The sequence below is a fragment of the Balaenoptera physalus genome (genome assembly GCF_965194825.1).
Source record: "Balaenoptera physalus genome assembly, chromosome: 1".
Classification (NCBI taxonomy): domain Eukaryota; kingdom Metazoa; phylum Chordata; class Mammalia; order Artiodactyla; family Balaenopteridae; genus Balaenoptera; species Balaenoptera physalus.
This window is the reverse complement of record NC_138882.1, coordinates 187134405-187148100: the sequence shown is the minus strand read 5'-3', so window position 1 is coordinate 187148100 and position 13696 is coordinate 187134405. Positions and strand designations below refer to the sequence as shown.

General features: G+C 53.6%; 1 protein-coding gene across 1 annotated transcript; it reads right to left on the bottom strand.

The window, feature by feature from the left end:
• Positions 1-3509: 3509 nt before the first annotated feature.
• On the bottom strand, positions 3510-9364 carry KIAA2013. The gene is made up of 3 exons (XM_082416708.1): positions 8142-9364; positions 4943-5796; positions 3510-4213 (listed from the first exon to the last, which is right to left on the bottom strand). The coding sequence occupies exons 1-3, from the start codon at positions 9172-9174 to the stop codon at positions 4196-4198; spliced, it is 1905 nt and encodes a 634-aa protein (XP_082272834.1). The 5' UTR covers positions 9175-9364; the 3' UTR covers positions 3510-4195.
• Between the last annotated feature and the right edge of the window lie 4332 nt (positions 9365-13696).

Here is a 13696-nt window from a genome sequence, read left to right as displayed (position 1 = left end):
GTTAGGAGGGCAAAAGGCTTATGATAACTGTGGCCATTTTGTTTCCACAAGGGTAGCCAATCTGAGGATGGAAGCCAATCTATAGGAAGCAGAGCTAAGAGATGGATCCTACTGAAATTATTTGAGTCCTGGATCAGGCCATTCCTGAAGCTCCTCCTGGACTATACTGTTATGGAACCAGTACTTTTCCTTTTGTTTAAGGCAGTTATAATTAAGTTTTCTGTCACTTGCAACCCCCTTTGTTTTAACTGAAACACAAGGATTGAACGACATAACGCATACAGACACAATTCAACGATTATTTTTTAAACATCTACCCTGTGCCAGGCATTGTAGTCTCTGGCCATCCAGAGTCAAAGACAGGTATAGCCACTGCCTTCACAGAACCTGAGCTAGTGGGGAAGTGCCAAGCACACAGACGATGATCATCAATCGTAACCATTCCCCCTTTGTCACCCAAGGGCTGGACGGATGCATGGCCTGCTAGAAGATTCGCAATGAAATTTTTTTTTTTTTTTTGGCCTCACTGCGCGGCATGCAGGATGTGGGATGTGGGATCTTAGTTCCCTGACCAGGGATCAAACCCATGCCCCCTGCAGTGGAAGCGCAGAGTCTTAACCACTGGACCGCCAGGGAAATCCCAAAGATTCACAATGAACGTTTACTGAGTCAAATGATTTATTTGAAGCTTCCATCAGCCAAAGTCCAGAGGAGAGGCTCCCAGGAAGCACGATTATGAGACCAGGTAGCTTGTTCATGGCGAGGCTGTTTGCTCAGCTCAGCTGAGATGGGCCTCCTTTCTGCAAGGGAACAAGTGCCCCTCAGCAAGTGAGGTGATCCACCCAATCACCAGACCCCTAAGCAGATGGCCGGAGGTCAGACTTCTTGGGGGTGGGGTGGGGGGCTGAAAACAAGACCCCAAAGTCTTATCTTCTTCTTAAGGGTTTTTTTAAAGGTCAGGAATCCTTTCAAGAATCTGAGGAAAGCTACAGAAACTCTCCTCATGAAAAGAAAAAGTACATACATTTTGCAATTCCAGGGGTTCATAAGTCACTTGAAGCCAGGTTACGGACCCTTGAGCAAAAAAAACTCTAAGGTTTTTTTAATCTAAGACACTACGAATGTCTGGATTTTTGGCTTATCACCCTTGAAAAGTTCCATTCCTCCACTGGAAGAATATGACTTAGTCCGTTTGGGCTCCTACAGCAGAATACCACACACCGGGTGGCTTATAAACAACAGAAATCTATTTCTCACAGTTTTGGAGGCTGGAAGTCTGAGATCAGGGTGCCGGCGTGGTCAGATTCTGATGAGAGCCCTCTTCTGGGCTGGAGATAGCTGTCGTCTCTCTGCGTCCTCACATGGCAGGGAGAGGACTAGAGAGCTCCCTGGGGTCTCTTGTATAACGGCACTAATCCCATTCATGAGGGCTCCACCCTCATGATCTATTCACCTCCCAGAGGCCCCACCTTCAAACACCATCACATCGGGGGTTAGGCTTCAACATGTGAATCAGTCCGTAACAACACCCACAGGAGAATCCAACTTCCTCTTGGAAAAACCCTCCAGAGGAGCCACAGACCTCCTGGTTAGTGTCTTAACCCGAAGCAAAACTTGTGTGCAGGTAGTTTATTTAGGAAGAGATCCCAGGGGACAGCAGAGGGAGGCTGGGGGAGGGTAAAATGGAGGGAGGGAAATTGAATCAAGGGTGTCTTCCCAAGTTCTTCACCACTGTGGGCAGTGGGGGGCCTGATCTTGCCGTCTGAGGAGCCGTGTAGAATGTGTCACAGAACTGTCCACCCAGGGGATGGCGGAGGGAGCACTGGTCCACTGGCTCCGTCTCTCATGGGAGAAGGGCTGCCCCTAGCAGCGACATCCTTGGCCTGCTTTGAGGCTACACACATGCTGAGCGCAGAGCAGCTTCCTGAAGGTCAGAGAGAAGGTGAGGTCAGATGCTGCCAGGAACCCGCACCTGGAAAGAGCTGGTGGCTGCAACCACGGCAGGAGTGAAAGGTGGCCTGAGAGGACGTGAGATGGGGCACGAGAGGCCAAGGTGCCCGTAGGTTTTCAGGGAGTTAATACATTTCCAAACCAACTTTTCAGCTGTTGGGAAGTGCTGGGTAGTATGCAATTCCATACCAGGTGTCTACCCCTGAAAAGCAACTTGACCAAGCCTCTTTGTGCATCCAGCCCAAGAAGAAAGCTCCAGTGCATTACTGGACCGTGAGAGGCAGACCCACTAGAGTTAGTGGATGGCCTGCTCCCAAATGAGGCTGAACTGGAGGCACTGCAGAGGCTCACGGCAGACGCCCAGCCGCTTTCAGAGTGGGCTGACGTCATCCCAGAGGGCAGGAGCAAATGCATTACCCACCCAATCCTGCGGGAGCCATCAGAGGAGTGTGTGTGGAGAGAGCATGGGGAGAAACAGAGTGTGGGGGCTGAGAGAGAGGCTGGGCTGACAGCGAGCCCCAGTTTGCATCCCAGCCTGGGCTGCTCGGCCTGGAGCACGTTTCCTCATCTCTCAAATTGGGATCTTAACCCTTAGCAACCTCCTCCCTGCATGAGGCTGTGTTGATGTAAACTACCTAACACACGTGCTCGCTTCAATGACCTATAATTCGCAAGTATTCGTCTACTGAAATTCTAGTCGTTGGCTCGGTATTCTCCAGGCACAGGTACGTGGGTTCGTGTTTACATGTACGGGAGCCCACACCATGCCTGGTTCCAAGTTAACAGGGTGAGTGGGAGCCATGAAGTGCCGCTCCTGTGGTCAAGCAACTTCCAGTTGAATGCAATGACTAGAGGGCATGTCACGCCATACACCACAGCCCACCTCACCCCCTGCCAGTCAAGGGCCCCTGGCCAGAAGGGTGAGGCACCCTCAGAGCAGGGGTGGAAGGCGCACAGGACTGGAGCGACAGCAAACCAGAGCGACTTGTAGAAGAGCCTGAAACCCTTGTGTACTTTCTCTCCCAGCCACCTGCGGGGGCCGGACATTCGGCAACTTGGCAAGCAAACCTGGCTTCCTGGTAAGTCAGGCTGCCCATCTGGGAAGCCAGGGAAACCACCAAGACACTAAGGTGATGGTGCACACTCAGCCTGGCCCCTCTTTGCTCCATTCTCCCCACAAAGGAAGGACTCAGACCTTAGCTTCGAGAACGATCTGCAGGAGGCCCACTCATGGTTTTTCCTGCCCCCGGTCCTATGGGCAGCAAAACCGGGGCAGGCAACTCTCTTTAGGGCAGGCAGGGGGAGAGGCACTGCAGCAGGAAGGGGCCAGCGTAATGCTCCTCGAGCAGCCCACTCAGCTGGGACATGCAGCAATCCCCCAGGTGGGCAGCATGGGGGCCACCCCCACAGCCTCTGAGTGGGCTCCTCTGAAGAGGAGAGGACGTGGGAAAAGAATACTGTCACCACGGTGGGGTCTTTGCTTCGGACTCTACCCAAAAGCCTGGTGACCGAGGAAGGTCCGATGTCTCCAGAGGTCTCAACCACACGCAAACCGGTCGTGGAGGTTTGAAAGAGATTTATTTAAAAACAGAACACAAAAAAAAGCTTTGGTATTCCAAAACCCAACAATCATCATCACTAGAAAGTTAAACACCTCCCCTAAAGCCCAGAGGTACAAAACCACAGATCTCCATAGGCTCATGATAAGAAAGACGCAATGTGCAAACCCGAGGGCGACGGAGACCCACCTCCTCCACGCAGGCGGCATGCGGGCCTCCAAACCTCCCGAGGTGGTGCATATTGGAAATCACTGCCAAGATTCACTACCAAGAGTGGATGCAAAAGCCATCCAGTAAAATCGCAACAATAAATTAAAAATTCATTCAAGAAAGAACACATTAAATTAGGAAAAGAACACATTTTTTCCTAGACAAGTCTTTTCAAAAGAGGGCCTATTTCCTGGGACAGAAGAAAGGGGGAAAGTGGAAAGAGTGAGTTCAATTTCAAGTATTTTCCGTACAGGTTCATTTTATTGAGTTGAAAGCTTACAAAAAGTCCACCAGCCCCTCCCCTCCCGCTCCCCGATGCAAACTCCTGAACATCCACACGCACTTCCGAGTCACTGGTGTCCCCCAACAAGGCACAAAAGGCTGGGTGCTTTCCAAGGATCCCTTGTTCGCAGCAGCAGGACTTTCAGTGCTGGGTGTCTTGTGCAAGTGGTGACTGAAAGCAGGACTGATGCCGCTCAGACACTGGGATCTTCCTGTTCAATCAACAAGACAGGTCGTTACTGCTCACGCCAACCCCAGTGGACAGCTACAGCAATCTCAAGGGAAGCAGGCGATGGAGACACCCTGCTGGCACCCCACCCAGGCTCCAAGCCCGCCTTGCTGACAGCGCTTGGCCCAGGGACGGGCTAGAGCTGCCACAGACTCGGGGGCCCAGGTGCCTCCTTAGGCGGGTGCGGCGAGTTCACAGGCTCTGCTCTGGCCAGGCCCGGCTGGAGGGGCGGGCAGACGACGCTGGGCAGGACCTGCGAAGGCAGCTTGGCCTGTACCCCTGATCAGCTGGGAACCACGGGTGAATGGGGATACGCCAGATTACGAGCAGAGAAGCCCACCACCTAGCAGGGAGAAGCGGCTCGTCCGCCTGCTTAACAGAGGCTGCCAGATCCATGCGATGCAAACGCAGCCCCTGTCCTGTGACGGCCACCCGGGAAGGCGGCCTGCACATTTCCCTTTGATCTGACTTTTCGGGTTCTTCACGCTTGAGGAGCTCTGACCTGCCTCTGGCCCTTCTCCCACTCCTGCAGGTCAAGTGCTACTTCCTTCTCCAAACCAGAAGCCACAGAGCCCGTTTCTCCTGAGTCCGGGCTCTTTAAAGAGTGGGAGCACAGAGCTGGAGCTTAACGTACCCTCCACCCCACTACACTAGACTCGGGACAGAACGCGAGGCCAGGGCCCCGGGCTCTGGAGGCGCAGTGGCTTTATACCTTACTCCTGAAGAGGGGCTTGGCGCCAGGCCCACAGTACTCGTTGTAGATGAGCTTGAATAGGAAGAGGTGGAAGAGGGTGATGAGGGAGGCCACGCTGAACCAGAAGAGGAAGGGCAGCCCGGGGTCCTGCTGGGCCATGTGCTCGTCGTGGGCCAGGATGGCCTTGAGGTGCAGCGTGTGCCGCAGGTCCTGCAGGTGCGTGAGGTCGGTGGAGATATAGAGCAGCGGCGTGATGGGCTGCGTCACCATGACCGAGAAGGTGTGGCCCTGGGGCGCCGAGGTCAGCTCCACAGGCTCGTCCAGGCAGCCCGCTTCGCAGGCGTAGATCTTGACGAGCTGGCCGCGGGACTCCACAGACACGTGCAGGTACGGCTTGCCCTCGGGGTCCGCGAGCACGGCCAGGTTGATGTGGTCGTTCTTGTAGCGAATGCCATGCAGGGCGTAGCTGTTGTGCAGCACGTCGGGGTCGGCCTGGAACTGGAGGTGGTTCTCGGTGAACTGCAGGCCGCCGAAGCTGAGCACCATGCCCTGCAGGATGCCCGGGGCGCCCGCCCGCACCAGCCCCTTGCAGCCGCGCTTCTGCAGCGTCAGCCTCCACAGGTCCCAGAGCTGCAGGATCTGCTGGATGGAGGACAGGCGGCCCGGCCAGAGGTTCCCGGCGTGCATGGTGGCGTGGCCGCTGAAGCAGTGATCTTCGTAGTTGAGTGTCGACTCCATCTGGTCCCGCTCCCTGTGGCTCAGGTCGGGGCTGAGCAGCGGTGCGGGGGAGCAGGAGAGCATGTAGTACAGCGTCAGGTTCACGGTCAGGCCTGACGGAGTGTGGGCATCGGTGATCTTCTTCATTTCCACACCTGTAACACCACAGAGGTTGTACGTTAAGGAGGAACGGCATTGCCAAGAGGCTGAGGCTATGAAACAAAGCCCAAGAGCAGCAGAGACACGAAGCTTTTGTCCTTAGGGATGAAAACAGCAGCTCCAGTCTCCCACGAGTACGGGAGAACAGCATCCTGCCTGGCTTCCTCACGTGACCACCTTGAGCTCTCTGGGCCTGAAACTGAAAATCCTGCCAGTGGGGCTCCTGCCAGAGCCCAGAAGAACACAGATTTAGCCAAGCCTAGGGCGCCAAGTAAAAAGGCCAGTTCCCCGACTCCAAGAACTGTCATCAACGCCCTGGCCAGTCGTGGGCTGCTTCTCTCTCACCGGGCCTGCAGCTTTAAACATCTGAGCACAGGATCTCCCAGATTTGTATGAGCTCTCGACTCAGCTCACCGCCCACGTGGTGTCTCAAGCTGGATGTCTGACAAGCATTTGGAAACTGACAAGGTTTGAATCCTTGCAGCCCCATGCTAATCCTTCCCTAAATCATCTCCAGACACCCGCTGGAGCCCTCCCCGCAAATCCAGGAGTCACTCTCAAGTTCTCACTCCCCACAGCCAGTCCACAGAACGCCCCGGTGGCTCCAGCTGCAAAAGTATCCGACTCATCCACCTCTGCTTCCGCAGTCACAGCTCTGGTCCCAGCCACTGTCCTCTCACCTGGGCTCCGGCCAAAACCTCTTATCTGGTCTCCCCACTCTACCTCCCCCCTCTCCCCCACACTGTCTACACTCTGACACAGCAGCACCGGGACCTTTAAAAATGTGCACCAGGTAGTGCCTCCACCCTGCCTCCCATCTCACTTAGAATAAAATTCACTGTCCTCACCAAGGCCCCAAGGCCCTTTACTCTCTCTCTGGCCACTGCCACCCTCCCCTTGCTCACTACCTGCCAGCCACAGTGGCCACTCAACCAAGCCCGCCCCTGCCTCAGGGCCCTGCCCTGCTGGCTCCCTCCAGACCACCACACGGCGCTTCTTCTAGCTGTGTAGGCCTCAGCTTCTGCGATTCCTGCTCAGAGAGGCCTCCCTGACACTCTTCGCCCCACCCACTGCAGTCACTCACCCCCAAGCACATATTCTTATCTTTTCTCCTTAAAACGCTTGAGCCTAAAAAGCTATCTCGCTTTTTTTATCCGAATTTTCGCTTTCTAATGTCTGTCTTCCGCCCGCCCAGAACTTAAGAACCATGAGAACAGGGACTTTGTTCTGTTTGCTTCCATATGCCCCACGTGAAGAACACTTTCTGGCAGAAGCATTCGATAAATACTTGACTAAATTAAAGACTCTTTGAGCAACTAAGTTTAGGATTTAGACAAGTAGAACCCTGGAAACCAAAATCTCTTAATCTCTCTCTCCTCTACACTAGGATTTCCTTTTCTTAAGCAGTCAACGGGGCGAAGGAGTTTTCATTTAACAGGAGCATCCCACCTGCTGAAGAGATTCCACTACCCACCCCCCCCCCCATGAGAAAGCTGCAGCCACAACAGCGAGGCCACAGCTCAGGCTAGCGGGAGTCATGTCAAGAAGCCCATGCCTGTCACCAGCCAGAACTGTGGGGAACTGAGTTAAGAATCCCGGGATCGGGCTTCCCTCGTGGCTCAGTGGTTAAGAATCCGCCTGCCAATGCAACGGACACGGGTTCGAGCCCTGGTCCCGGAAGATCCCACGTGCCGCGGAGTAACTAAGCCCGTGCGCCACAACTACTGAGCCTACACTCTAGAGTCCGCGAGCCACAACTACTGAGCCCACATGCCACAACTACTGAAGCCCACGCGCCTAGAGACCGAGCTCTGCAACAAGAGAAACCCGTGCACCGAAATGAAGAGTAGCCCTCGCTCACCACAACTAGAGAAAGCACGCGTGCAGCAGCGAAGACCCAATGCAGCCAAAAATAAATAAGCACATTTAAAAAAAAAAAAAAAAAAAGAATCCCGGGATCGGCCAGGCCTCTGGCTTATCCTTTACCAATTGACCTCCCAAACCACCCTGCTCAAATAAGGCTTCAGCCACAAGAACGAATAACAATAAGACCTACCCTTCACACTCCTCTTTCACGACAATCTCATAAAAGTCCTCTGAGGTAGGTGCTACTGTTATTATTGAACACAAGCCCAGAGAGAGTAGGGTTCAAGGTCACACAGCTACTAAGTGGTGGAGCAAGAGTCAGCCCCAGATCAAACGCCAAGCCCAAGTTTGAACCACCCCGGTACCCCGCCCTTCAGTGTCACCTCTGCAGACTTTGCAGGGGCATCTCCAGGGTGGACCGTGCTCACCCTGGTGCAAGGTGTGGACGGTGGACCAAGCACTCGCCAGGCCTCACCTGGGCTGAAGAGCTGGGCCCAGAGGCGCTGGTGGTCCTGAAGCAGCTCCGCCGCCGGCATCTCCAAGAGCTCCAGCATTTCCTTCCGTGCCAAGTCCTGGAGCACCTTGAGCTCCTTGCCTGCTTTGCTTTTGAGCACCTGGGGGTTAAGAGGGCCGGAGACGTGCACCACCCACAACACAGTCTCGTCCAGCTGCGTCTTGGGAGCCACTTGGAGACGGTTCACTAACTTCTTGGCGGCCACCACCAGCAGGTGCACCAGCCCCGTGGGAAAAGGCGGGGACCGGCCCGAGTAGAGGAGAAACTGATGGTCTCCGACCTTCTCCAGGGTGCTGGTGAAAGCCTTGGGGACCGGGCCGGCAGTGGGCCCGACAGTCTGCAGCGCGGCCACGCGTTCCGTGGGGTTGTTGAGCTGGATGCGCTGCAGATAGACATGGGGTCGGCCCCGGTGCGCCAGGAAGTCCTCTTGCAGCAGCACGCAGTCTCGGCCGGATCCCGTGACGAGGCCGGAGGCCGAGGCGGGGCCCGGGCCGGCGGCCGCAGGGCCGGGACCCGGAGTCCCGAGCTGCAGGCAGCGCACACGCCGCAGCAGCCCTTCCCGCAGCAGCAACACTGACTCTCCAGCTTCAGAGAGCGCGCTCAGCGGGCGCAGCTGCACGAAGGGCACGAAGTCCGGCGCCACGGCGGGCTCCCGCTCCCCAGGGGTCACCCACAGCCGGTTGGCGACCACGTCCAGGGCCAGGAAGCCGTTGGCCACCAGGGCCGGCACTCCGGGGCCCAGCGGTACAGCCTCGCCCCGCTCCCGCAGGCCGCGCCACGCGCGGGTGGCTGCCTCCAGACAGGCAGAGGGCTCGGCGGAGCCCGGCTCGCCGCGGGGCCAGGGCAGCAGCTGCAGACCGCCCGCCGCCCGCCGCGCCCCGGAGCCTGCGAACCACAGAAGCAGCACCAGGAGGCCGAGCAGGCAGAGTAGGCGGCGGGCCCAGCTGCTCGACAGCAGTCCCGGCAGCCCCTTAAGCCGCTGCTGCAGCCACATCGGGCCGCCAGGCGCGGGCGCGGCGCGGGGGCGGCCGCCGGGCCCGCCGCCCAGCCCACCGGCCCGGCCGCCCGCGCCTCACTCCCGGGCCCGGACCGCGGCGCCCACCCCAGCCCCCGTCACAGGCGCCGCGGCAGCCGCCACAGCCGCTTCCTCCTCCTTCTCGATTGCCTCCGGCCGTCAAACGACACGGGCCGTCAAGCGCCGCCTACTCTTTTGCGACAGATGGAAAAGGGGAGGGCGGAGGGAGGGGAGAGGGGCGGGCCCGGGAGAAGGAGGCGGGGCCACAGCGAGGAGGGGGCGGGCACCGCCGGGGTTTGGACCGTCAGTTCTCGCGCCTGCAAAGTCAAGTCCAGAAGAGGAGAGGGGTCTGCGGAGGACTGGAAGCGGCCAATTCATGGAAAACAAAAACAAAAACGAAAAAACCCACCGCGCTAGCTAAACCGAACACGTGTTGGGCCCCATTCGCTACTAATGGATTCAACAGCCCCAAGATTTTTAAAAAATAATTTAAAAACTTTTTTTCTGTGAAAATGATCCTCACTGCAAAAAAAAATAAAAGACTTAGAACTGTACAGAATAGTACCCCCCAAAAAAAGAAAGAAAGAAAAAGAAAAGAAAGTAAGCACTGTCAACCAGACTTCCTAGGATATATTTTGTTGACAACTCTTCCCGACCTGTCTGGCTGCATGTACAGCATATGGGACACAAATCAGGCCCAGGACTGTCCATTTCTCTACCACACCAACTTGTCTGCTTGATGTCAACCGTGAGTCTTAACTTATTAAATAACATAAAACACTAAAGTCTCATGCTTTGAAAATGCTTTTAAATTGTGTATTATCAATGCAAAAGACAAATTTTGTTTTGTTTCTGGGGAAAAAATTCAATCTGAGCACAGGGGCAGACAATGGGGCGATTGTTTCCACTTTAGTTTCAGGACATTCCAAAGCCAGACAGACAGTGCTTCCCAGTTGTTGAAAATTAAACGGTCATTTGAGGTGGCTTCTTGTGGGCTGTGAGCAGACACATGTGTGTTTGCCAAGTCTTAGGGCCAGCACCCTATAAGAAGGCAGCTGTCCAGGTGATCCTACAGTATGCTTACCTTCTTTTTTTTCTTTTTTAAGATCATTATCAAAACATACACACAAAATTCTTAATTTCCACCAGGATTTCACAAACCCCACAGAATAACTTCATGGATGTGCAGGAATCCATAACCTACAGTTAGAGAGATAGGATCCATCCAAGCCCCTCAGGGAGGCAGAAACACTTGGGAGGCCCAGTGAGATGAGAGCAAAGGACTAAACCAGGCTTGATCCCACCTGTGAAATGGGGATGACCAGAGAAACTGCCTCTCAGGTTTCTGAGGAATAAGTAAGTTAATACAGGCAAAGCAAGCAAGGTGTATGACACGGGGTAAGTACACAGTAAATGTAAACCCACATAATTATTTTTCCCTATTACGAATGTCTGTGTAATAGACATATACCTTGGCCTACTTCTGAGACTGCTTCTTGGGGAGCAATTCCTGGAAGTCGATTCCTACGTTAAAGAGAAGTTTCATGCTGGTGCTCTTAACTCCCTTACCACTCTCAAACGCCCCAGGGGAGGGAATCACAGCCCACGATCAGCAACATAGCCACAACAAAGCCAGGAGGTCAAGAGTAAGGACACTGGCGTGAGGCTGCCTGGGTTTTGAATCTTGGCCTTGCCCCTTGCTAGCAAGTCAGCTAATTTCCTTGGGCCTTGGTTTCTCCATACATAAAATGGGGATCATGAGACAGAGTAGGATTGCTCTGAGACTTAAGTTAGATAAACAAGTTAAACATTTAGCATACTGCCTGGCTTAAAATAACCATTCATTATTTAATTTATTTTTACTAGGAAACAGGAAACACATGTACGTGACACAAAATTCAACATATACGAAAGGGTGAAGAGCGGCCATTAAGTCTTCCTCTTTCCTGGAGCCCCAGCTAGTCAGTTCCTCTTCCCAGATGCAACCACTGCTTCCTGTTCCTTGGATGCTCTTCCAGAAATTCTATTCACTTACAGATATATAGCCATATAGACAGAGACCTGTATTTTTCCCTTCACAGAAATTGTAGCATATTATATACTCTTGCATATTACTTTTTTCATTTAAGGGAACAGCTTGGAAATTCCATTATTATTATTATTATCATCATCATCAAAGGGGGTAGGTGCCGGTGGGACTAGCTGATGGGTGTAAAGGGGGAGGAGGCTGAGAATCGGCTGGCAGCACAGAACGTGGCTGTCCACTGAGGCCATCGCTCTTCCTCGGGTCAAGAAAGGAAATGGTAAAAATGGAGAAAAGCAGAGGATGAAAGGGAGAAAAGCCCCTTGTGGCACCAGACCACTACCCTCCAGTCCAGCTATCCTTTCTGCTTCCCAGAAAAGCAGAGTCCTGTGCCTTTAACTGTGCACAACACTTGCAGCACGTAACCTGAGTAACATCTAGGCAGCAGCCACCCCTGGTTAAAGAGACAAGTCCTCCTTTTGGATGAAGCTTGGACCGAGTTCAAGTTCCAGCACTTAGGTGAAGGGTGGCAGGCAGGCTTCACCAGGGTGAATCCTTTCTCCAGGGGAGGCCAGCAGCCTCCAAGATTGATTCCCCCTCCTGATTTTGCAATGACTCTGGGAACTCCACTGCCCAAGGATTTTTTTCCGTCCATAGTATGTCACCATTGAGGTTCTCCTTGGGCCCGAGCAAAAGGGAAGTTAGAGCCGGTTTCCAAAGTCGCCTCCCTTACTGTGGTCCCCCATCAGCTGTGTGACTTCGAGGAAGTTGCTTCACATCTCTGAGCCCCGGTTTCCTTATTTCACAAATGGGGGCAATACTGCCTAACTGGCAGGGCTGTGGGGAACATGGCATAAGCCAGAGCTTTGAAAATTGAGCCAGTCAACACATGCTCCTTCTCTTCCCCTCTGCTTATCCCTCCATTTCCTCCTCAAAGGAGCTGGAATTTCAGTCTGCATTCTCCTGAATTCAAAAACATCCGGTGGATTCTGGCACCATGTCCTGTCCCCAGCTGCAGAAACACCCCACCCTAGGTCCCAGGTCCCAGCTGGGTGGCAGAAGCCCTGGATTGCACTCATGCCTCTTCCCTTTACTTGCCTTTCGAATTTAAGCTTGCTGTTGGGTCCCCCTGGGCCTTACTTCTACCATCTTTACCATGAGTAAATCTCTGTTCAGTGAGATGATTTCCCAGGTTCCCAGGCATTGTACCTATCAACTAAAAAGAACATGTGTTGGCTTTGTTTGGATTGAACAAATAGTATATATTCATTGTAAAATGATTGTAAAAACAATGAAAAATATAAATAAGAAAATAAAAACTACCTGGCAATAACACACACACACACATTCCCACAAGTTGGAAATAATGACTGTAAATATTTGGCTGTCATTTTCTTTTAGCATCATCTCTATGCATTGTATCTGTAAGGATATATTTTTGCTGAGTGGGGTCATACAGTATATACTGCTTTTCCCATGTAACATCATGTCAGTAGTGCATTACCCTGGCTGAAGCAGTCTTAAGAGTGCTGCTGATTTCTCTTTTCCCCAGGACCTAGCATGGCCTGCTTTATGTTGTTCATTGATAATCATGACATTCCTCCTCCCTCTGCCCTTTCCCCCTGTGGGTGGGGAACCCCCTGCCCACCCAGGGTTGTACCCACTACCCACTCACTCCTCTGGAGCCTAACCTGCTGGAAAGGATCTCCCTTTGAGGGTCTCTGCCAAGGATGAAAATTGTTGTTGTTGTTTTCCCAGAGATGGCTGCCTCTAGCTGACATCTGCTCCAGGAACCCTTGTTCTAGAAACCCTTGATTTGTTTTTTGAAGACCCACATCTGTGAAGAGACCCTAAACAACTTCTTTCTTCCTTCCTTCCTTCATCCCTCCTTCCCTCCCTCCCTCACTTTCTTCTCTCTCTCTCTCATTCATTCATTCATCCATTCATTCAACAATGTGACCTCAGGAACAAGACCTTCCTTGTCTCAGAGGTTCCCTTTGCCTCCCAGGGACAAAAAGGCAGATTAAGTGAGTCCCTTTCTGCGGGGCGGTGATGCGCTTTCTGCACTTGCAGCAGCCAGGAGGGTCTCGGCAGGCGTGTGGATGCCTCTGAACACATTCCTGCCAGGCCTCGCCCGCTCCAGGCTCAGACCCTCACGCCCAAGGCTTTGGACAAGGGCGAATGAAATCTGAATAGCTGAGATTTACTGAGGGCTTATCAAGGGGCTGTTCTAAGGGCACTGCAGGTAACAATGTCATTAACCCGTGCAAGGCCCAACGCATAGATACCATTATAAACCCCACTTTCCAGAGAGGAAACCGAGGCTTACGTTTATTGATACCATCAAGGCTTGGCGCGGGGTCCGGGGTATAGAAATTGTTGCCTCGCCCCCGTCTCCCCTCCTCTTTCCGGTCGGAGTGAAGCCCCCGGAGAAGGGAGGGAGGAGGACGGCGGCGGAAGGACCCGGGAGCCGCAGGG

What these genes read in the sequence shown, in the direction of transcription:
- KIAA2013 (XM_082416708.1), bottom strand. Translation starts at nt 9,174, where the DNA reads ATGTGGCTGCAGCAGCGGCTTAAGGGGCTGCCGGGACTGCTGTCGAGC. An exon ending in GGCCCAGCTCTTCAGCCCAG is followed by an intron (nt 5,797 to 8,141) that starts GTGAGGCCTGGC and finishes GTGGTGTTACAG; the next exon opens with GTGTGGAAATGAAGAAGATC.